The sequence below is a fragment of the Dama dama genome, chromosome 2, assembly GCF_033118175.1.
Source record: "Dama dama isolate Ldn47 chromosome 2, ASM3311817v1, whole genome shotgun sequence".
NCBI classification, from domain to species: domain Eukaryota; kingdom Metazoa; phylum Chordata; class Mammalia; order Artiodactyla; family Cervidae; genus Dama; species Dama dama.
Window position 1 is genome coordinate 44,735,289 of NC_083682.1, and position 24,555 is coordinate 44,759,843.

The 24,555-nt window shown below is 36.5% G+C and overlaps 1 protein-coding gene across 2 annotated transcripts; it reads right to left on the bottom strand.

Annotated features, from left to right (window-relative positions):
• Positions 1-499: 499 nt before the first annotated feature.
• On the bottom strand, positions 500-24,337 carry CHORDC1 (cysteine and histidine rich domain containing 1). 2 transcript variants are annotated; one of them, XM_061120582.1, is made up of 11 exons: positions 24,096-24,337; positions 20,673-20,722; positions 17,947-18,003; positions 16,556-16,713; positions 13,228-13,331; positions 12,526-12,581; positions 8,856-8,926; positions 7,785-7,890; positions 5,928-6,047; positions 5,191-5,253; positions 500-4,909 (listed from the first exon to the last, which is right to left on the bottom strand). In XM_061120582.1, exons 1-11 carry the CDS (start codon positions 24,157-24,159, stop codon positions 4,763-4,765), a joined length of 996 nt encoding a protein of 331 aa, XP_060976565.1. In that variant the 5' UTR covers positions 24,160-24,337; the 3' UTR covers positions 500-4,762. The 2 variants fall into 2 exon arrangements, with proteins under 2 accessions (XP_060976565.1, XP_060976557.1); XM_061120574.1 differs by having other exon boundaries at positions 12,526-12,584; positions 24,096-24,336.
• Positions 24,338-24,555: the final 218 nt, after the last annotated feature.

The window sequence follows — 24,555 nt, forward strand, 5'->3', positions numbered from 1 at the left end:
CATGTTGGAGACCAAGAATTTCCACTGGTAGCAGATTCCAAGATGCGGACACTGCTAGCCTAGAAGTGGTATTCTGATGACCAGCAGTTCGGACTAGAAGATGAACACCAACTACTCAGAGTCAAAACCCAGCAAATTCCTTTCCTACTGATCCCATATTTACAGTCTTATCCGTCTTTCTCTGCATGTGTTATGCTCCAGACCTAAACTGCTTCAGCCAATTCTTACACTAATGGGGAAAACTAAGGTAAGCTTAATGCTGTTTCATGACATATTCTATCCAACACACAGGAATAAATTCTTGTCTACAAGCTATATGCAAAATACATGACAATCAAAATGACAATGGCAACTTTTTTGAACTGAGGAGGACTCTGAAATTTCTTTGGAAGCTGTTTAAAAGAAACTAGAGACCTTAAGAGTTGTTAAATCATAAATGATAAGTTTTTAAGCCAGCTATCATTAGAACCAAAACCATACAAACAAAAAGACTACATACTTTATTTTATAAATTTATTTTCTAACAAAACATATGAAAAAGTAAGATTTTTCCTGGTAGCTAAACACAATGGTACTTGTTTTCCATGCAGTATATGCCAATGTTTCATGGAACCCATTAATTCAACTGACAGACACAAGCTGCATGAAACAGTCAGGAGCACAGAACACAAAGCCAGAGGCCTGCGTGTGAAATCTCTACTCCACAGCTCACTAATTTTGCCATTGGGCAAGTTACTTAACTTGTGCCATAAATCAGTTTCCTTGCCTGTAACAAGAGAATATACCTCACAGGGTGTCATGAGGGTTAAGTCCATATTCATAAAAGTCCTTAGACTGGCCTATAACAAGTGCTACATGCCTTGATATTTCTAAGAGCCAACCAACATGCCAAGTACTATACTAGAAAACAGGGATATAACGGTTGGCCGAGACACAGTCAAGGTTATATGTGGTCTATAAAAGGATACAAACATTAACAAATTAATCATACAAATAAATAATTAATAAATATGGAACTCTAAACTGAAATGAGCAACATGAAGGATGACAGTGTTTAACGTTAATACACTCATCTAGTCTCATTTTTGGAACACCAAGAATTAACAGGTTCAGGGAGTAACAAGCATTTTGACAGATTGATTCCCTCTTCCAGGCTTAATCTTTCTTAGCAGTCTTAAAAGCATAGTTTAACAACACACTCATCTGGACACTGTTATCTGCTGAGTCAAAAAGGATTAGCAAATAAAATTATTTTGCCACATAATCTTTAAGCAACATAAAAATGTTTAAGGCTGTCACTTCAGTAGACATTAAATGTGGCCTACTAAATTGGAAAAATAAGAAAAGGCATTAATTGGCATTTAATAAAATCATGCTCTTTAAAAGTAACTGTTTTTTACGGAATTCTTCACAACTAAGAGCTATACAAAAACTTTAAAAAAAAAGTAAAAGCAAATTATGCAAAAAATAAAAATAAAAAAACAAGCAACCTTTCCAAGTCCAATATTTTAGAGATAATGTCAAAGGCATAAAGTATAAAGCACCATGCATCTATACTTAAAAAAAAAAAACCAAGCCACACAACAACTCCAGAGGAGTTTAACTTGTAAAAGATTTGGGCAGAAAGGAAGCAATCAGGTAAAACACCAACTTCCCAGCTACCCAAAAAACAAAAGAAATGAAACTTAGAAACTTAGAAACCTAGAAACAAGCAGGACTTAGTTTGCATTCCAGAACTGAGGCTAAAGAATTATAACATAGGCAAAAGAATGAAAATAAGTATGAAAAATGAATACCAGGTCAAAGTAATTTGAATAAAACAAACCGAAAAATTCCTTAACTTTCTGATAACGAAAAGTACCTGGCTATTACAAAGAAAAAGAAAGGTTACAGACTTCATAAGTGAGCTTTTAATCCTTTTTTTCTTTGCTCCAAACCCGACCCCTGCAGTAGAAGCACAGAGCCGAATCCACTAGACCACCAGGGAATTTTCACTTTCAAGATTTTCCATTAATTTACTTATTACAGGTGTATGTATAATGTAATTTTCAATCTGGGTAACGATTTTTTTTTCCCCATAGCAAGGGGCAGTAGAGCAATAACCCAAAGTCATCTTAAGAGACTGGCAAGAACTCTTTAAGGTTCTGTTCACCCTTAGATTTCTAAAGAACTGTCTAAGGAAAACCAAACAAGTTTTACTTAATAAGAATTAAAATCTCTAGCATAAAAGATAAATTTTAATAAAACAGATCACTGCAGTACTTTGCCAGTATTTGGTTACAATTGTCTATGATAGGTGGATTTCAATTTATATTTTTAATGGCTCACAAATTACTGGTTCTAATTACTATCAAAATACTAGGTCTCAAGAACTACTCTGAAAATAGTGTTCCACTAAAAACAAATAATCAAAACTAATGTTCAACATTAGTTGATGGTATTTTAGCAAGGCTAATTCTTAGTTTTGTAAATGTTCTAATGATATGTAACATTTTAGCAGTTGGGGAAGACTAATATAGGACATAAAAAAACCTGTACTGTTTTGCAACTTTTGTAAATCTAAAATTATACCAAAATAAGAGTTGTTAAAAGGTAGTAAAAGTTCAAATTCTCAGCACTTTTCTTCCTTTATATTAGCGAATGTGCCAAGCAAGAAAAATGCTATTTTAGGTTTCCCTAAAATGTTGATTTAGCCATCAGATTAGTTATCAAGTGTACAATAAATCTAGCTTTATTTTGCTACAGTTATTATGAATACACTTAGATAGATGAAGCTTTTCTAGAGAAATAACTGAATAAAGTTAACAAGCATTTTGATCCAGATAATTAAAACTCATTCTACTTAATTTTAACTGTTATGTGAGTTTAAGATAATTGTTTATATTTAGATTTTTATTTATGTAACAAATTCAGAGGTTCATAGGACTAACAAAGGAAACAGAATGGTCCCTAGTATAACCAGACTAAATACAAAAACTGTTGAGTATATAATGTATAGATAATACATTATATATAAAGGTGACTGGTTTGTAACTAACTCTTACATGAACAATACTCTTGCTTTATTACGTATTGCTTAGGGGGAAAAGTCTCAAGAAGGAATCATCAGTAACGGGCCTAGTAAACATTACCTCAAATCAAATCAATTATCAATCCTTCCTCTAAATAATAAACTAGATTTCATGGCTCTAAAAGAACTCAGGTTCCAAAACTATGAAAAGTTAAAAAAATTTAAATACAACCCCAAGTACTAGAAGTATATATTTCTTTTGGGTCCAATCACCACTGCAAAAATTTCTTGCCATGGTATTTTAGTGTCATAAAAGCTGGCTGCCAATTTTTCTGTCTTTATATGTAACAAAACCAAACCATTTAATAATTACATTAACTACATCTAATATTTATTTGTTAAGGTAATAGACTTGAGAAATACTATTAACTAAAACTGTACTTCTGGAAACTTTTCTTTTTAAGTCCATTACTACCAAGAAAGAAAAACACTCAAGAAGCTTAAGAAATCATTATTTTAATCTACATAAACATAATTCATATTCCAATGTATTAAGTTTTGCCATAGTTTCTGCCTTCATAACATGTCTTAATTTCAGTTTCCTTTGTGAACTCTGCACTGCCTCAGAAACTAATTATCCTTTAATGGGTTCAATTAGCATAAACTATCTAATTCTGTGCTACCTATGTTTAATTAAGTACAATATATAATCAACACTGCATCACCTAGAATTGTCAAGCTGTTTGTGAAAATGTAAAAAAAAAAAAACTTCAAAAGAATAAGCTATTTTGTTTATTTCACATGTAATAGCTGTCATAAAGCAAAGTTTAAATATTTACTTTTCTGATACCCTAATGTATTTCCAAAAGTCTTTTAGCCTGGAATTTTACAGACAGTTTTCCACCAGGGAGGCCAAATAATATATATAATTTATCTTTATAACTAATAAAAGATTCTAAGAGGGCACAGACTATAAATTAGGTACAATTCAGTCATAACACCATCCAGAGACCTTATGAATAATTAGGAAAGAGATGTTTAACACTACTGTTTAGTCTTATAAAATGGTGAATTTTAATCAAATTGATACCTTTTTATTCTTATTTATGATGTTTCCTATATTCTTAAGATCATACTGCTTGGCAAGTATACAGGTACTGATGTAATTTTTAATCCAATTAGCTGTAAATGAATTCTGATTTGTTAATTAATGTTTGTATTTCCTTGCTACTACTTATGTACTACACTACCGTGAGTTAATCCCCCTACAAAATGTTATTGTTGAGTGGAAAAGCAATGCAGAGCTTCATCTCTTCCTTAAAGATTTTCAAGTATCATAGGAACACAAATTCATGAAAAAGCTAATTAAAAATCTGACATTCCATCTTGCTTTAGTGATTAATTATAGGATAAAAGAAAGAGATGTAAAAACAAATGTTTCTTTACATTTCTCTGATTAACACAGTATTATGCTAAGAAATATTGTAACTGTTATGAGCTATTTTCTAGCTTCTTCAAGTACAGGACACAACTACAGTTCTATTAGTGAGGAGAAATGAATAATTAATTTAGGTAACTCAAAAGCGATACGGGAGGCACAAAAAGATAAACCGACTTTGGCTTGAACCTACTGCAGACCCTGAAATGCCAGATTCAACAACAATAACAAGAAAACGAGAGTACAGCAGCAAGTCACCACTTCACGCAGGAAGAATTCTGAAACAGCCAGTGACATTTCTTTCCCTTCCCAACTCATTCTGTTGTCTCTTCCTTTTGTTTTTCGTGGGTTTTTGCTGCAGGCAGTTCAAGGCTTGCCCACTGCATAGGTTCAGCTTTTCTCATTGTGATCTCAATCTTTGTTGCCGTCATAGTCACGTAGCTTCGTTTTACATCAATCACCTGTAACATATCAAAGAGAATGACAGTATTCTGGATGGTTTTACTAATTTTAGAGGCAAGCATGTTTAAACGATAAGTAGACTTCATGTCTATGCCAGCTGCTAACAGTCAGAACTCCAAGCTTCTAAGGTCGTCTCTAGCCTTAGATGTAAACTCCTGGGTAAGAAATAATGGTAAGTTATACATCTACTCTATATCAATGCTTACCTAAAGTACTATCTTTTATTATAAATGGCATTTTAAAGTCTAAGAAAAAATTCTGCTGGATTTATAATACTTACACCCCATAATTTCACATTTTGATGAAATTCCTTCTCTCCTTCAAATACAATGTGTACATTTAACTGAAAAAAAAAAAAAGATTAATTGATCAAAACCAAAGTAAAGATTTATGATATTAAAACAGTGATTATAAAAATAAAGACACGGATAAAAACCATTTAAGTTATTTTAAGGCACTGCCAATATTATACTTTGAGAAAACCATTAACAGTGAAAAAAATATTAACATGGAGTTTCATATTGAGAACTAAGGCACTGCCAATATTATACTTTGAGAAAACCATTAACAGTGAAAAAAATATTAACATGGAGTTTCATATTGAGAACTAAGTATCATTATTATCTGATAAATCTAAGCCACTACAGTACTTCCAGGGTGCTTCAGAAATAACTCGCTGAGAATGTTCACTTAAAGTAGTTTCTATGAAAGTAATTTCAAATTAATTTTTCAAATGGGACTTTTTAAATCTTAAAACAGCTCAAGCAAGATCAACATTTTATAATACAGTAAGAATAACGTTTAGTGACTTCCCTCGTGTTCCAGGGAACAACACTGGAAGAACCCGCCTCCCACGCAGGGACGCAGGTTCGCGCCCTGGCTGGGAGCTAAGACACACAGGCCGAGTGGAGAGGGCCCGGGGGCGCTGCACGCTGCAACCGCGACCTGGCGCAGCCACGGAAAACACACACACTTAGGACGAGCAACATGCAAGCCAGAGACGCTGAGTGTACTCACCAATGTGCTATTTGCTTCTACTTGGCTAAGCTCTGGAAGTGAATTTTTTGCATATACTGAAATGGTGACTTCACCCCCAGTCTGATGCCAGTCATGTCTACATGGAACAACCTTTTTCCCCTGCAATGTAAGACAAACTTTATGAATTTACAAAGTGCCTTAATTAACCTCTTAAAAAGAGTAATTTGACCCATTAAAATTGAGAAAAATACCACATAAAATCGAGCCCTTAATATTTTTAAGCATAAACAATTTCTAAAGCCCCCATCAAGAAGTTTAACCAATGAAACAAAATACTAGCTTTACGACTTGAGAACATACTTTTAGACTAGAGATATTTGCTTAACAATATAAACCGGACAACATCTTAACATCATGCATAAAACTTTCCAGTTATTTTCTACAGACTGAAATTTGAGAAAAAATAATTGACTAGTTATAACTGTCTGTTGTTCTTACTGAATATTTTCCTCTTACAATAACATGAAAAAAAGGTAAGAATTTGTGGAAGTAATCTTTTGATTACTATTATGGAAATAAATTATTACCTATGAATGATAAATTGCTATAACAATAACTACTTGAAAGATGAAGTGTGATGTGTCTTGTAACTGAGGGTAACTTAATGCATGAGACTGTGAGACACTATTGTTTGAAAAAGCAATATTTATGTTTTTGTGTAATTATGCCAACTGAATTTAAATTACTTACACCACTTAAACTTTTCTGCCCTTAAACACCTGGCTTAGTCACTCAATAGTTGACAACTATATGCATTAAAAAATAAAACAGTGTTTTTCACCAAGGGTCATACTATGAAAACTTAAGCACACAAAACAACATTTTATTTTTTCAAAGCAAAACTTTCAAATTTTTGTACCTTGGAAAAAATACAGGGATATTTCACGTTTTACTAATAAAACACTCCTAGAAGTTTTATGGTAGACAAATTATTATAACTTAACAAATATATTTACAGTATCTAACCCATGTGTAATTAGAAAGCAGACATAATACATGCTAACATACACTAAATGAATTCCTAACGTAATCTGAACATAAAGAGGCACACACTGAAAACATTCATTGTCTCGGGGTTTTTAGTGCCCATACAGCACATAAAATTAATCTAATGTATTACAAGACACGTTAATAATAGCTAACAAATATGTATTTAGCAAGAATTGCTTGCCATCTTACAGTTTAATGGGATTTTCAGAGATTATTTGCATAGCTACAAGTCATTTTAAAATGCTGTTAGGGAAGTAGGAACTGATGCTTTCTCTTTTCTTTTGATCAATTTCCTGGTAGCAAGCAGAGGCTGATTCATGTCAATGTATGGCAAAAACCACCACAATATTGTAAAGCAATTAGCCTATTAAAATAAATTAATTAATTTTAAAAACACAAAAACAATCCCAAAGAAACAATGCTACAATTCTACTGTTTGGCCACTAGATGGCGTGTCTGTAATGTGTAAATGGTTGAATGACAGTAAGGGGCCAAAAGAGCATCAGAGGTCTCAACGGTAACTCAAATGAGCAGAAAAGTGATTTTTAACAGAAAAAGTCGAAATAAAGTATGCAATTACAGAAAAATATGCTTCAATTTAGACTAGCTTATGTATTTCACAAAAATCTACATATTTGCAATCAACATACACAATCGTTATTCTGATCAAAGAGTAGTGCGTTAAGAGCTTGACTCATATTAATTTTAGATTTTAGTTAGGTTCATCAAACTTTACTGTGAGGAACTTTTTTTTTTTCTTAAATATAAAGACAGAGTAATCTCAAATGTCTTCAAAATGACTCAGATAAACACACCCCAGTAGGCCATTTTTAAAACATTACTTACAGCATCCTTTTTAGTCCACATGTGTTTCCCTGTTGTACAGCCTTCTTGGGCTAAGAATGTATTAAAATCAGAAGTTTTTCTTCTACAACAGCTCCAGTATTTCATCCTTTAAATTATCATATAAAAATTTCAGAAATAAAATCTGACAATCAATTAAATTTGGAAGTGTTATAGTGGTAAGTAACTTAAAAAAATAAGCATGTAACTTTAGTTAATTTTACAAGTGTCTAAGTTGCTAAACAGTTAAAACTACCAGAAGACTAATAACCAGAATGCCATTTAGTATAGCAATTCTGGCATTCCTGAATGAAGATGCTTAAAACCATCACAAAATCCAAAATTAGCTTTTCACTGATAGTTTGCATTTCAGTTTCCTCATTAAGCTACTATGAAATAGTAATGATCAAAGGTTGAAGACCTTCATATTTTAAAACACCAGGAAAGTGAGAACATGCAAACAAACTAAAAACTAATGTTTACATAACCTGTGATAGTCAATCCCAAAGTAAGTGAAAAATTAACTTGAGAAAAATCTAACACTATTTACTTAAGAAAGATCTAACACTGGAAGACAAAATTACAGTAAAACTTTGGGTTTGAGTCCTGAAGACAGGGAAACAGAGTGGAAGACTCTCACAGTACTGTGCTTCCATAAACTACAGTGTAACCTAACGAGAGAGGCTCTCAGTGGAGTGCTGTGGGAAAGTCCTGGTTTTCTCAGATACCACAATGTTGGCGTCTCAGTGTCCCAGGGCCCAAATTCCAAATGCCCTACCAATGGCCAGGACAGCCCTTCACAACACAAGACACCTATTCAGCTTAAAGAAAAAAAGTATCCTATTGTAATATAAAGGAATATAAAAAACATGAGGTATGAATCACAATGGTCACTTCAACTGTAAACTCATTTCAGTTTTCCCATGTGCAGAAAGAAGACAAAATTCACATTTCCATGTTATTGTACAGTTTATATGACAATGTAAGTAAAACACCTAATATTGTTGCATGGCAAATAATGTTTAAAGGCATATTAACATTTCTAACATCTACCATAAAGTTTTCATTAGTTACCCTTCATGGAAAATAGGTACTCCAGAATGATATACACAGACTTCTTCTAGACTCTGTGGACCCTGGTATGTCTACAAGAGAAAAAAAAAGAGGGAAAAAATTAGTTTCATATCTCAGTGTTACACTTCACATGTATTTGTAAGTACTGGTGACCTCTATGAACTATGAAAATGCCCACGAGGTAACAATTACCTAGAACATTCATAAATTCACCTCAGGCCATTCCAATAAGGAATGAAAAAAGATTCCTGTTTGGATATGCTTAAATTTCAGTTCCCTGTGAAAAAGGTAAATATTAAAGTAGGCAACAGGATGTATCAGATGTTTTTAGACTTTTGGGTATGAGGACACATCCCAACATATTCCAAACATATTCAGGCATGTTCTATAAATTTACAGGACAATACTGAGACCAGGAGATTAGTGTTCTCATCAGAAACATAGTTATAGCATGACTATGTGCACAGTAAACTCTGTGAGCATTACGAATTAATACGGAAAATCTAATAAGCAATTCTGAAGTCCAGAGAGATGACTTCTTATCCCTACGAACGGTAAAATGAGCTGCAGACCTATATATATATCCAGGGTTTGTCTGGAAGATCCGGGCCCCATTGCTGCTGTAGATGAAGGCTCTACAGATGAATTCACAAAAAGTTATGTTAATAAAACATAGATGCAGCCAGTAGTATATTTTCTGTCTACTTTGCTATTTACAGCAACCATCCTACAGTTACAGAAAATAAAATTCTGTACATTCACTTTTTGTAAATTCAGATTACAGCGTGTGTATAAGATTCTGAACGTCTATCACTGTTGTTCCCCAGAATTCCTGCTATTCTTCCCAATCTTATCTGATGGCTCCATATCCACTGAGTCTCTCAAAGGAGAGATTCTCCAAGTTCTCTTCAGTGTCCCTTTACCTTCTACCTTCATGCAGTCTATCACAAAATCCTGTCAACCTGAATTAGAAAAAATCTTACCAGTTTAATTTGCTAAACTTTCTCAAGATCACTAGCAGATTCCAGGCAATGAAACTCTGCTAAAAGAGTCTGATGAATTTCTCTGCCTTCAGTTTCTGGACTCTACCATCTACTTAAACATGGCCCATTTTCTTGTTTAAAGTCCTTTAAATACCGCTACCTCAAACCATATACAATAATCAGTGGCAGTGGTCTGCACATTTAAATGTGCCTCTAAGCCCTAAAAGAAACAGATTTCTTAAAGAGGACACAGAAAGCCCATCATGAAGGAAAAGATGAAGAAAGTGAGTTTCATTAAATTTAAAGAGACTCTTTATCAGAAGCCATTATTAAGACAGTGAAAAAGTATAGTCTCTCTGACAAAGGACGTGCAGATAAAACATATGAAGAATTCCTAAAATCATTAAGAAAAAGTCAACTTAAACCAGATACAGATTTGGCACAGCGTCACAGAGGACATCCAAATGGCCAATAGGCATACAAAAACGTAGTCAACATCATCATCAGGAAAGTACAAATTAAAATCACAATGGGAACAGTCCACATTCACCCGAGTGGCTAAACATAAAAGACTGATATTACAAAAATGTTACCAAGGTGTAAAACAAATGGACCCAGCCTCATATATCACTGGGAAGAGTATAAACACAACCACTTTATAAAATTAGGTGGGAGTACCTCCTAAAGCTGCACACACACACACGCACACACACTGAAGAAGCAACACTATTTCTCGTCATCTACCTAAAAGAAATGTGTAAACATATCCCCAAAGTCATGGACAAATATGTCCATAGTAACATGAGTCAAAAAACTTCACAGGACAGTAGAGGATAAACTGATTGGCACATTTAAACAATGGTATGCTTTAAAGCTATGAAAACGAACAAATTACAGCTGAAACCAAGAGAACAAAAAACAGTTAAGCAAAGGAAGACAGACTTAAGTACCTGTTCTATGATTCTATTTACAGTAAGTTCAGAAGTAGGCAAAACTAATCAATGTTGAGAGAAAAAAGTAGTTACCTTTGGAAGACGAAATAATGAATGAGAGGAAGCATATGCACTCTGCTTAATAAACTTTTATTTATATAGTCAATGGTGTATTTCAATGAAAAAACTTTAAAAACATTTCTTCGATGGCCACCGTGACCTAAAGGAAGGCCTAAGCTGTGAGCAGCAAGCCTTTCAGGATCTAGTCTGACTTTTCTTCTAATCTCAACTTTACATCAGCAAATTCTGTACCATTATCATTGACTATTTTTGATTTTTGTCATTATTGCTCTCTCCTTGGAATATCCTTTCCCATTTTGTCCATTTACAGAACTGTCATTCACTTCTCAAAATTCTCCTGGGGATACCTCTGCTCTGACATGCCTACAGCATGTCACAGACCTCACCACCTGCACGCACCTCCCGCACCCAAAGAATTAATTGTTATCTACCACGTCTACCTTAAATACACGGGAATGCATCTGTATTTCCATCTCTAAATGAACAAGGTGATCCCAAACTCAGCATGAGAGAAGACCGCAAACCTGCTCCCAACCCGAACTCCCATCTCTCCTCCTCAGGTAACGGTGCGCTGAGACGCTTCACTTCTAGTTTACCAGCAAGTCCTGCTAATACTTCAGGTGTCACTCACTCTAACACGTCTGTCACGTGCTGGGCACTGTTCTAAGCGCTCAGGACAAGCAAAGAGAAAATGGCTTCCTTTTAAATCTTACATGAGTGAAGAAGGGAAGCAAAATCTGTAAAGTAAGTAGTATGCAATAAGGGGTAAGCGCTGTGGGGAAATCAGGAGAGTATGGAAACGGTGAAGAGGGTGTAATATTACATAGAGTAGGCAGAAAGAAGCCTCAATGAGATGTCTGATGACATCTTACATGTAACTACTACTCTAAAACATGTGCCAATGCCTGGTCTTTCAAAATAGCACCCTAGCTGGTTTTCCTTCCCTTGATTCCACTCCTGCGCCATTAAATTTACCACTTATCAGCCAAAGATATCCTTTTAAAGTCCCTCCTTAAACAAGACAACGGCTTTATGTTACACTTAGACCAAAGCCTCAACGCCTCACCGTGACATACAAGGACCTCTATAACCCTGCCTGCCTTTCATACCCTGTTTCCCACCCGTATCAACCCTCCACTGACTTCTATAATTTCCTGAGTAGCCAAGCTCTAGAGCCTCTACACATGCTGCTCCCACACCTACTCCAAGGTTTATACAGCGCATCTGCTACATCATTCAATTTCCAACCCAGTGTCACCAGATCAAAAAGGACCTCCCTCTGTATCTCCTTGTCAGCGTTATTCTTTTCAAGTCTACCTAAATTCACAGCACTTAATAACTTATTTGTTGTCCTCCCCCAGAATCACAGGATCAGCTCCACAAGAACAGGGATTTTTGCTTTATTTAGTACCACATTCCCAGCCCCTAAAACCATCTCTGGCACACAGAAGTGCTCAGTAAATGCTGACAGAACTAGACCTGTTTATTCTTGTGATCTCTCAGACATGCTCCTCAGGGACAGGCACTTATCCATGCTCATAGTCCTGCTCCATGGAACAGTGCCCAACAAATAACAGGCACATAAACGTTCGTATCTAATTGAGTCAGTAAATTACTCTTTTCTCAAAATTAAAATTTTACTTCTAGATTTAACACAAATTTTATAATATATACCTTTGAACACCCTCCATTTTTACATGAGGTTCCAATCTTAATTTCATCACTGTCTTCTTCTAAAAGAAAGAAAAAATAAAAACATTAGAACACTTTTACTATAGTGTTATTCGTAGAAAGTACCATTTTCTTAAAATGAGTATTTAAAATAATAATCTAAATACAAAAAAACTGCTATTTTACAATGATTTTAGTTAAGTTTTCTGTGTGACCTTTCATGTAATACACATCATTCAGTAAAAGTGAATCAGAAGCCAACTCCTGTGATTAAGTCTTGCCTATAATCCCAGAATGACACATGACATGGTGCACTTCTATTCTACAATGCACCCCATATCCAGTAAATTTACCTTATGTAAAAGAGAAATCATTTCATGATTTTTTTCCCCCAGATAACAGGTATGGATCAGAGAATGCTGAATATATTTTATATCATGCACAATGAAACAATTACAAAAAAGCTTAACTCACTGTTAATAAGTAGTGAGTAACAGAAGAAAAAAAATTAACAGGTACTCCTTTCTAATAAAGACAAAATGAATCACAAATTCATTGTGTGGTTTAAAAGGCATTCAATAAACAAAAAAGTTCTTTAACACAAAGTACTACTTTTTTATATTTATATGCTGCAAACTATACTGCTCCTGCTTCTTTTAACTAATTGGCTAACTAAATAGAAAAATATAAAAAGCAAAATCTTACCTTTCTTATTTTCTTCATTCCCCGATGACAGTTTAAGTTTATCAAGTGCTTGTTTTAGGGAGGCAGATATCTTTAATTCCAAATTTGTCATTGGTTCATCCGGGCTAGAGATTTTGGAAACTTTATTACCATTATTGAGGTACAAAAATATTTCTTTGTACTAAAATTAAATGTACTTGAGCCTACTTATGATAAGCCAAAAGCTTTGTGAATCAAGTTTTTCTAAAAAAAGAAAAAGTATTTTACAGTAACTGCTGTAACACAATTACATTTCTAAGTTTTAGCAGAAAAAAGTTGATACTAAATATCAAATAATCATGATACTTTCAACACAATTTATGAATCAGTAGGACTAACGGGAAGGACACAAAGACTAAGAATCCAAATTTGCCAAGATGAGCAACTCCAAGGAAGGGACCGTGAAGCACCTTCACATTCCACACCCAAGGCAAACACCGAGCAGCAAGTACGGACGACGTGAACAAGCATGCGCGAAGTGATTCACTCAGCAGGGCGCGCACACGGCCAAGCCCCGGGCAGGTCTGTCCACCGTACATGCAGTTAAGCTCAGGCTGAGGGAGCCACACGTCCTCCTTGTGCCTTGGCATGTAGCGTTCGCACTGTGGCACAGTGGAATTCTCTCAGGGAATCGTCATTGTCAGGGAGTCAGTTTGAGCTGAAAACGAACTTGGAGGCTTTCCTTTCCATTCTACCACTGTTTGTTGAATATTTTTTAAGACATTCTTCATAGCAAAACATTTCCTTTCAAAAACTCTAATGAAAAATTTTATTTTAAAGCAGCTCATTTTATCATTACATCAGTACATAACTGAATAATTACGTACTAAGGCAATAATTATGTAGGAAGTGAATCCATATCCCTACCGGTGGAGACGGTTCACTTCACGTGGACACTAGTACACGCACCTATTAATTCAGACAGTTATATCACAAGGGAGCTCTAGTAAGGTTAAAAAAACAGTAACAACAATGGCCCCTAACATTTTGTAAAGTGCTGTATGTAGAATTTAAGGCATTCAGTAAGTATTAAGAATACTAATAAATGCAGCAATAAAACGAAAAATCCTAGGTTATTCATTCTACATACCTAATGAAAAACCTACTGCATAGGAGGCATTAACAAAGTACATAAAAACTCATATCCTCATAATCTCTATAATACCATCCAATGAATTTAGGATAAAATACTTAATTTCTCTTTCTCTTAAGTGAATTTATTAGTAATCCATTATTTTAAAAAATATTACCTCATACTGTCAATTACAGTAGACTCAACTATAATATTTAATAATGATCCATGTCAAAATTCTTGTCTTTTTATGACTCCCCCCCACAACTGGCAAATCAGTCAGTTAAGACATTTGATAAAATTTCTCATGATTATGAATAAGGTGACTATAGAAAAAAATCACCCAAAGTAGTCTGGTTAAATAAACAAAGTAAACATCAGAAAGTCCCTGAGGGTGTTTTCTTTGTTGGATATTAGTCAAGATGCTATAAACTTAGTTATTTAAGATCAATAAAGAAAAAATTGGGGAAATCATGAATCCATAATATGAATATCAACAAAGGTCATGTTTGAGGCCAAAAACCATCTGTTTTTTTTTAAGTCCTGTATTTTGATTCTGAAACAATTAAGTACTCAAGTGCTATGTGAAGAAGACCTGGTATAACAGTGATATCCAACAATAATCCCAGCACTCGTGGGATTATAAAATGTAGTGGGTCAGAAAGTGAATATGAAGAATCTGTAATTCTACTGAAAAGTGAGCAAAATATTTTAAAAGTACTTTAACAGATATGCCATGTAAATCAAATACATTAAAAATTGATCAGTAATGAGACTAACAGTTTTCAGATAACTGGGGGGTAAAAGATAAGTGACTAGGCTTATTCTAACTGGCAAAATATGGACAAATAAATAGAATTTGACCTGATGCAAAGAAAAATTATATACTCAATTAGCAATGATAAGCTGCTTTAAAATTCATTAGAATTTTTGAAAGGAAATGAAAAGTTTTTCTACGAAGAATGTCTTAAAAAATATTCAACAAACAGTGGCAGAATGGAAAGGAAAGCCTCCAAGTTCTTTTTCAACTCAAACTGACTCCCTGCCAATGACAATTCCCTTAGAGAATTCCACTATGCCACAGTGAAAACGATACATGCCAAGGCACAAGAAAGATGTGTGGCTCCCTCAGCCAGAGCTTAACTGCATACAGTGAACCAACCTACCCTGGAGCTTTGCTGTGTGTATGCCCTCAAGGGAACAGAAGCAAAAAGGTATTATCTAAGAGAAAACTTATTTAATTTATCAGCAGAGTACATCATGAGAAATGCCAGACTGGATGAAGCACAAGCTGGAATCAAGATTGCTGGGAGAAATATCAATAACCTCAGATATGCAGATAATACCATCCTTATGGCAGAAAGTGAAGAACTAAAGAGCGTCTTGAGGAATGTGAAAGAGCAGAATGAAAAAGTTGGCTTAAAGCTCGACATTCAAAAAACTAAGATCATGGCATCAGGTCCTATCACTTCATAGCAAGATGGGCAAACAATGGAAACAGTGACAGACTTTATTTTCTTGGGCTCCAAGATCACTGCAGATGGTAACTGCAGACATTAAACTAAAAGACATTTGCTCCGTGGGAGAAAAGCTATGACCAACCTCGACAGCATATCAAGAAATACAGACATTACTTCTAGTCAAAGCTATGGTTTCTCCAGTAGTCACGTATGGATTTGAGAGTTGGACTATAAAGAAAGCTGAGCGCCAAAGAATTGATGCTCTTGAACTGTGGTGTTGGAGAAGACTCTTCAGAGTCCCTTGGACTGCAAGGAGATCCAACCAGTCCATCCTAGAGGAAATCAGTCCTGAATATTCATTGGAAGGACTGATGCTGAAGCTCAAACTCCCAATACTCTGGCCACTTGATGCGAAGAACTGACGCACTGGAAAAAAACCTGATGCTGGGAAAGACTGAAGGCAGGACAAAGGGGCAACAAAGGGTGAGATGCCTGGATGGCATCACTGACTCAATGGACATGAGTTTGGGGAGACTTCAGTAGTTGGTGACGGACAGGGAGGCCTGGCATGCTGCGGTTCATGGGGTCACAAAGAGTCAGACACGACTGAGCGACTGAACTGAACTGAGTGACTGAACAGAAGAGAAAACAAAATGGTTCAAAAGTTGGTTAACTACACAGTGACTATGAATGATATGATGCAAAATAGTAAGAGGTAATACCAGGAACAAATGCTGTTATTAAGTGTAACACCGGTATATAGCTATATAAAGTGTACCTTGGCCTTTTTATTGCTTCTACTGGTTTAGGGGCCTGAATGATGTGCTCCTGAAATTTGGGTTTCAGTTCAGAAAGCTCTTTCTTCTCAGTAGTCTTGACTTCAGGTTTGACTGGCTCAGGTGGCTTCTCACTGTTATGCCTTCCTTTCGTACAGCCCTGTTGGTGAAAGGTATTCATTCACTGAGAACGATCCTATTATCTATTTCACATGCTGTGACAAATACTAATGTTCACTTCTTAGTTCATAAATTCAAGTTCATGTTTTCTCCACTTTTAACACACTGACTTATTTTAAGAAACCAAAAGCAGAACTCCAAACTTAATGTATTTGCAAATGAGTTCTTACATGTGAATAATGCATTAAAAAGAGGCCTCTAAATTATACCTAATAAATATCTACTTTAATTATTCTATTAAAGGTATAGCATAAACTTGTTTACAGGAAACAAATTCTGGCAATTTTGCAGAGAATTCTACAAATTATTTATACAAAAGGGCCTCAATCTCAGTCTCAGCTGTGCTCCTAGCTATATGATATTGAACAAATTAATCTTTTTAAACTTGTTTCCTCATCAGTAAAATTGAGGCAATTTTTGAGGATTAAACAACAAAAATACAATACTTCCTTATCTGGCAGGTGGCAAACATTCAATAAATGCTAGCTACCTTTTCTATATAACATTGACATATATTTTAACGTCCCTGAAATCATAAGGTCAAAGATATATCATTTAATTAGCAACTTTAGTTTTCTTTCTTAAGGGTACACAAAATAACAGTGCAACTTAATGGTATCTTAGATATGATAATTTATTGTTCCTAACTGAATATGATTTAAATTGTTACCTCTTCATGGAGTTCTTTTAAGACTACTAACATCAAATAACAAGGAATTACTGTATAGCACAGGGAACTATATTTAATGTCCTGTAATAGCCTGTAATGGCAAAGAATCTGAGTAAGAAGAGGTATACATGTCTATAAATGAGTCACTATGCTGTATATGTGAAACTAATATAACACTGTAAATCAGCTGTACTTCAATTAAAAAATAAAAAGCTAAAGAAAAAATAAGCAGTAGGAAAAAATTCTAGAGTGTAATTGTGATGTATATAAGTAAATTAGAAATGAAAAAAAAAAAAAGACTAACATCAAAAACAAACACAAATTGACAAGTAGTTAATTAACATCTTGAAACTTTAATCTCTAAAACAGATAAACACTTTAAGTGCCACAGAAGGGAGGTGACCTCCATTTTAAAAGAAAGGGACCATCTGTAAGTTAACAAGGACTAGACAATAGCTCTTCAAAATCAGACTCCTCAAATTTGGAGCTTCCTGTAATATGCACTTTGGGGGGAAATAATCTAGGAAAAAAATTAATACTTACTACAATACTTAAAAAATCAGAAAAATCAGTTGTTCTTCTCTTACAGCAAGACCAACCCTAGGAAACATAAGAGCCAAAAGAAGAAAACAAAGTGAAAACTCTGCTTGTAAAAGAACCGCAACTCACTGAAATACCACTTACACTTACCTCCTTGAGTCGCAAAGTGACCTGTATATATATAATTTTATAGTATTAAAGTGCTGTAGATAATTAATCAAGTGAAATGCTTAGTCTTTGACTAAAAAAAAAATAATTAACCAATGTTGTTGTGATCCATCATAAAAGGAAGCACCTTACAATATGGAAACAGAAATTGCTTCTGTTTTAGAATAGCATTTGATTTTCAGAACAAAAGCATTTTATAATTTATAAAACTAGATATTTTAAGGGATCTAGAGTGCAAGTGAAGTGGTTTACTTTAAAAACTAAGTTAGATTAAAATCCAGTAAGTTAAATAAAATAAAATAAAGTCCAGTAAGTTAGAGATAATAATTATAATAATTCAGTTTCTAAACAAACTCAGCATAGTTGTTTCTCAACAATAAGCATTCTATTTTCAGAAAAACAATTAATGTGGCTGCTTAAGCACTGTTAACATCTTTCAAGGTTACATGAGCTTTTAAGTTAGAGGCATACAAATATAGAAACTGTAAAGTAGTATGAGATTGCTAAACAAAGTATCAAGTAGCTAACTAAAACCATGGGTTTAAGTTGTCACCTACAATTCCAATGTAGTACAAAGAAAAAAGAAATAAAAATCCAGTAGTCCCAAAGCTTGGGATGTCTCAAATTCAGACTAAGGGCCAGCTTTTCGCATACCCATCTGGGCCTCACTGTTTCTCTCAATATATCCATGAAGAATTTGGCAGTGTCTTTTTTTCACAATACCCAGTTAAACGTTTTTAAAAAAAGAAATGCGAAATATTCTACAATTCATATTTTCCTTTGTTCTGAAATTTCATTTTCTTTTACTCTGAATTGAAATATAGACGAAAAATAACCAGTACAAAATTAAAGGTTTAATTAGTATAGATAATATTGTCACTATTCTGCATGAAAAAAAAGTTTATCTTAATTCCATATAAAGAATTAAGTATTCTGGGAATACTGGGACATATACATGACACAGATTAGTTGTTCCCAATGCCCACCTGAGATGGTATGGTTGTCCTCAGTAAAATGTGAAAAGGAAATTAAAATTTAAGTGTGCAAGTACAGGGTCGCAAACTATCTTTTCTTAAGAACTGTTCTTTTCCCTCAATGTACCTCTTCTAGTACGAATAGTTTGGAAAAGGAAATGGAAACCCACTCCAGTATTCTTACCTGGAAAATTCCATGGACAGAGGGGCCTGGTGGGCTACAAGTCCATGGGGTTGCAAAGAGTTGGACATGACTGAGCATGCATGCACAATTTGAATAGTAAAATGTTTTTCCTTCTGCTCATGCAATGTTTAATTTTTTACTTGGCTAAACAGAAAACTGACAACAGTATACAACCTACTGATTTATATATTTTGCTTAAAATCTACTGGGCTGTGAAATTCCTAGTACTGGGAAGTCTAGGTCTTCAAGAAATGTTATAAAAACAGTAACAAACAGAACAAAATTAGAAAAGAGAAAGAAAAATACTTCCAAGTAAAATCATTAAGTTTAATCAGAGTAACAGTTGGATATAAAGAGGAGCAATGGACTGAATGACTAGAAAGTTAGTGGCATCATTATTAGCAGCAGCAAAGGCAGGCTATGTTTGGAATAAGGGGTCACTTCAGAACTCATCTGTAGTTGCCAAATACATTGTAGAAGTGAAGTAAGGTCAAAATAAACTGAACAAGAGAAAAAAAGGAAGCCAAAACTGAGAAGTGAAGTGAAGTATGTCCATGGTTAGAAGGTATGAGGAAAAATATCATTGGAAAACAAAAAGATGTAAGGAGTCAGGTCACAACTTGTAGTAACGAACATTTGTTCTGTTTTTCTCACTTAGAAGTAACCAGATTAATATAGGCTTGTTATTTGCTCATATATCACTGTTTACACTTGGCTAACAGCTAAACACCAAGGTGGTCTAATTACTCCCTGAAAGGTAAAATTAGAAATTCAAAGGACATCGATAAATATAAACAGGAAGGACTGCTTATGTTCCTAGGAAAACCTAAAACCAGAGCAGCCATGTTACAACCTTTTATTTTGAGATACACAATGGAAAATGTACCACATTATCATAAATTTTAAAAGACCAATAAACCCAGCACAAAAATCCTCATCAAACAATATTCTGTTATGTCTCTAACTCTTCAGAGCATCAAGGAAAACTGGTGGCATCTCTTTTCTGTACTGTGTTACTCTAAACTCAGACGTCTGTCCTGAGTGGCACTCTTAAGTGTTTGTAACAATCTTCCCTAAAATTCAGAGCTACTCTTGTGAGCCAATAGCTGCCCGATATGCTGAAAAACTAAGAATCAGTACAACTGCTTTCATTTCCCCTCAAAGTTAGGTGAAGAAATGGCGGACAGAGAAAATGAGAGTTGGGATAAAAAACAATAATTTTATAACTGGAAAAACTCTTGAGATTGCCATCTACTGTCTTCTTTGACTCTAGTGGAACACTTGTTTAAAGCACTCCAAAATGGTCAGTAAGAAAGCATAAGCTGAGGGGGTAAAAAAAATCTAGTATTATACCTCTGAATTTACTATATAAATGTTAAGACAGAAACGTATCAAGCTCCTACCTTTAATGCATCATGAAAGACTGGAACGCCTGGGTGGTATGTACAAGCATCTGGTCAAAAGCAAAGAAAAAAGAAAACACTTTATAATGAGGAAAACCCATTTTCCTTCAGTGTTAACATATAATCCTTTTTCCATATGCAGATAATACTTCACTAATGCTCGAGTTTGATGCATGACACACAACGCTTAATATAACATTGCATTAAAACAGTAAAGGTTAAAATTCTAATTTGAGTATGACAGCTATAAATAAAAATACACATAGTTCAAGTATAACCAATTATATTTTGTATTCTTCTCATCTTTACAGTAAAATCTATTTAGTACCCAAACTTAGTATCATATTTCAATGTTGTGTTTACAAAAATACTATCAAACTTAACTGTTTTTGTGTGTATTGATCCATAAAAGTTGCCCAAGAGATGCTCTAAAAAGACATTTTTTGAAGAATAGGTTCAATTTAAAAAAAACTGATTTATCAGTAATATCTAATTGCTAATTTCCCTAAGTAGGTGTCAATTCCTAGATATAAACGTCATTAAAAAGAGGCTTAAATTCTACAATGTTTTCAGGTTTGACACTGATTGTTAGTCTATTATTCCCTAACTCCTCACCATTACACCATCAATTTTTACTTAACTCTCTTATGGAAATGGACTTCTTATAGCCTGCAATATGGAGCCTTACATTTAAAAAAAAAATGATAATGGACACACTTACTCCCTAGTTAGAACCAGGAGCACAGAAAAAGGTCAGCTCCACACCTGTGCAATTTTCTTACAAGGGTCTCTGCTCAAACTTTCGTGTCTGTTTAGCTCTCAATTGGCTACAACCTCTGATTCCTGGAATCACCTTAAAATGATTAATTTCTGGTACTCAGAGAAAAATCTCCCTCTCCCTGTATTACGTCAGTATGGTTTCTTTGCTTAGTAACCAGGTACTACACAGACACCATACTAGCTAATAAAGCAAGAAAGTGTCAGGTTCATGGTATAGTACCTAAGCCCAGATTCAGAAGATCTACTAATTAAGGGTAGTAGTGGAATTGAGAGCTGGAAAAGCAGATTCAAAGTAGAAATGAATATGCAGAGAATTTGAGTGGAGTATCAAAGTAAGAGAACAGAGTACGTGTTTCATATCAAATGTACATACAGTCAGAGGCATACAGCGCGTAATGTCTGACACAGGCATATATAATAATGGACATTCTGGCAGCAGAGTAGCAAGAGTGAGTCAGGTCTTAACCATACAACTAGTATAGACAGTATCTGAAAATCATTGCTAAATAACATGCAGATGGACATCTTCCTCTCTAGTCCTTTAAAAAAAAAATCAAGTTTGACACTTTCGCTCAAGGTAATATTTTATGGGTAAGAAGCTACAAGACAGCAATGGTTAAGAACCAGGGCTTTTACCATTGAGTCTGACCCTGGCTCAAATTTTGGCTCTGCCTCTCGGTAGCCGTTTGTTTCCTTAAATGTGTGAACTGAGTAAAATACTGTTAGTGAAGACATGCTTCTTCTAGAGAAGCTATTTTAACATACGCAAATCACCACACCAAAACACTCCTTTAGCTTCTGTATCTCCATTTTCCATCAATCAACCTACCGGTAGTATTTTAAGTCCCTACAATAACCTCAGGCTTCCCTGGTGGCTCAGACCTTAAAGAATCCACCTGCAATTCAGGAGACCTGGATTTGAAAATTCCGGATCAGAAAGATCCCCTGGAGAAGGCAATGGCACCACTCCAGTATTCTTACCTGGAGAATTCCCTGGACAGAGGAGCCTGGCGGGCTATCGTCCACAGGGTCGCAGAGAGTCAGCCACGACTGAACAACTAATTTTGTTAAAGCTAATAAACTTTCAGCAACCTTAAAGGCGTTCCCTACTTAATTCAGTGCTGCGGATGCTCAATCCTTGAGACGTCTACTCCGCTGGCTTCCCCTGTCTCTTTCCTACGCACTGTATCATTTCACAAACACACACAGAGCTGACTTCCAAAAAATTGGCTGTATCTCCCCTTAAAATTAGGCTGATACCTAACACCCTATAAATAAACATATTATCCCATTCAAACGACTTTCCTCTTTAATATTAAAGTAGAATAGGCATAGCCACTAAAGCAGTTTACTTTTTACATAGGCTACCAACAGCAAAGGGCTTTGAAACTCATTCCTTGATTTTTTTCATCCACTGAAGACTCATAATTTTCTCCCTGAAAAACTTCACATTAATACTGTAAAAATGATTTTAAAGTATTGATTTTAATTCCCTACACAATGAGAAACCTTGTTGCTAACTTGTTGCTGTACTTCACTCATTAACTGGGTATAATAAACACTTCACAGGGTTGTTGTAAAGATTAAATGAGATTAACTAATAGATATTAAGTGGCAGACCAATGTCTGGCATACAGAAAACATACAATAAATGCTACTGGAATATGAGAAAGTGTTGTAACTGCTCAGTTTTCAAGGAATCAAGTCAGTCCTTTACTTCATTCACCTACCAAAATTCAAATCCACTGGTCAGTTTCTATCATTCACCTAGTCAGTAACTCTCAAGTTTACATCCTTAATTCTACACCTGGGTCCTGGAGAGCTGCTTTAGGGCACCTGGGCCCGGGAGGCAATTTTTCCACCCGCCGGCGGTGGGGGTGGGGTGGGGGAATGGTTTCAGGATGATTGAAGCGTTACATTTATTGTGCACTTTATTTCTACGATGACTACATCAGCTCCGCCTCAGATCATCAGTCATGAGGTCCTGGAGGTCGGGGATCTCTGCTACAGAGGACATTCAAGCCCAGTATTCTGCACACGGCGCAGTACTTAGACGGGAAGGCCATCCAAAAATACCCAAGGAACACGGACGGCTACAAAGTAACGGATGACGAATCTACCTCCCACTGGAACAGATGTATCAAAACCTAACAGCGTAGCCATTCAAAATAATCTGAACCAAGAACAGGTTTTTTTTTTAAAAGTATGGTTAAAACAGTGAGTCAAATGAATGATAGGATAACCCGCCAGCGGCCCAACCCTGCGGTCCACGTCTGTCTCTGACACACACACAAAGACACGCGCGCACCCACCGCACGGCGAGCCCAGGGCACCTGACTAACTTCTCACCGCTCCGAGAGGCCCGGGGCGGGGACAACGATGCTCTCAACCCGGCCCGGAGGGACAGCGGACGGCCGGGGAGCATGTGCGCCGAATGCTGTGCCGAGGGCGGGCGCCGGGTGCGGATCCCGTCGCCGGGTCCCGCAGAGCGGGCCCGCACCCGGGGGCAGTTCGGGACGCGGCCCGACGGGGCCACCCGGGGAGGCCCCGCGAGGGGATGCGGCGGCCCGGGGGGATCAGCCTGCGAGGCCCCGGGCGTCCCCGGGAGGAAGTGGAGGGGAGGGGCGGCGGCGCCTCTCTCACCGTCGGAGTTGGTCTCGGGGTCGAAGCGCTGGCCGCAGCCCCGGTTGTAGCACAGCAGGGCCATTCTCCTTCCCGGACGCCGGAACCGCCACTCGCCTCCTCTGCAACCTCCGGCGCGCGACCCGAGCCTGCAGGCGCGCAGGCTGCCGGCTTCCGGGAACGGCCAGCTCCGCCTCGGGAACCTTCGCGAAGGTTCCGGCCGCGCAGGCGCAGTGGCGATAGGAAGCGGCGGGCGGGGGCCCTGCTGGTGGGGCTCCGCGGCGCGACGGGGCTGCAGACGCGACGGGAAGCGGCGGGGGAAGCGGGCGGGACCCCGCAGGTGGGGCTCCGCGGCGCGGCGGGAAGCGGGCGGGAGGTCGGGGGCCCCGCAGGTGGGGCTAGGCGGCGCGGCGGGGCTGCAGGCGCGGCGCGGGGACTCGGGGGACAGGTCTTGCAGGCCGGAAGCTGGGCCTCCGGGCGC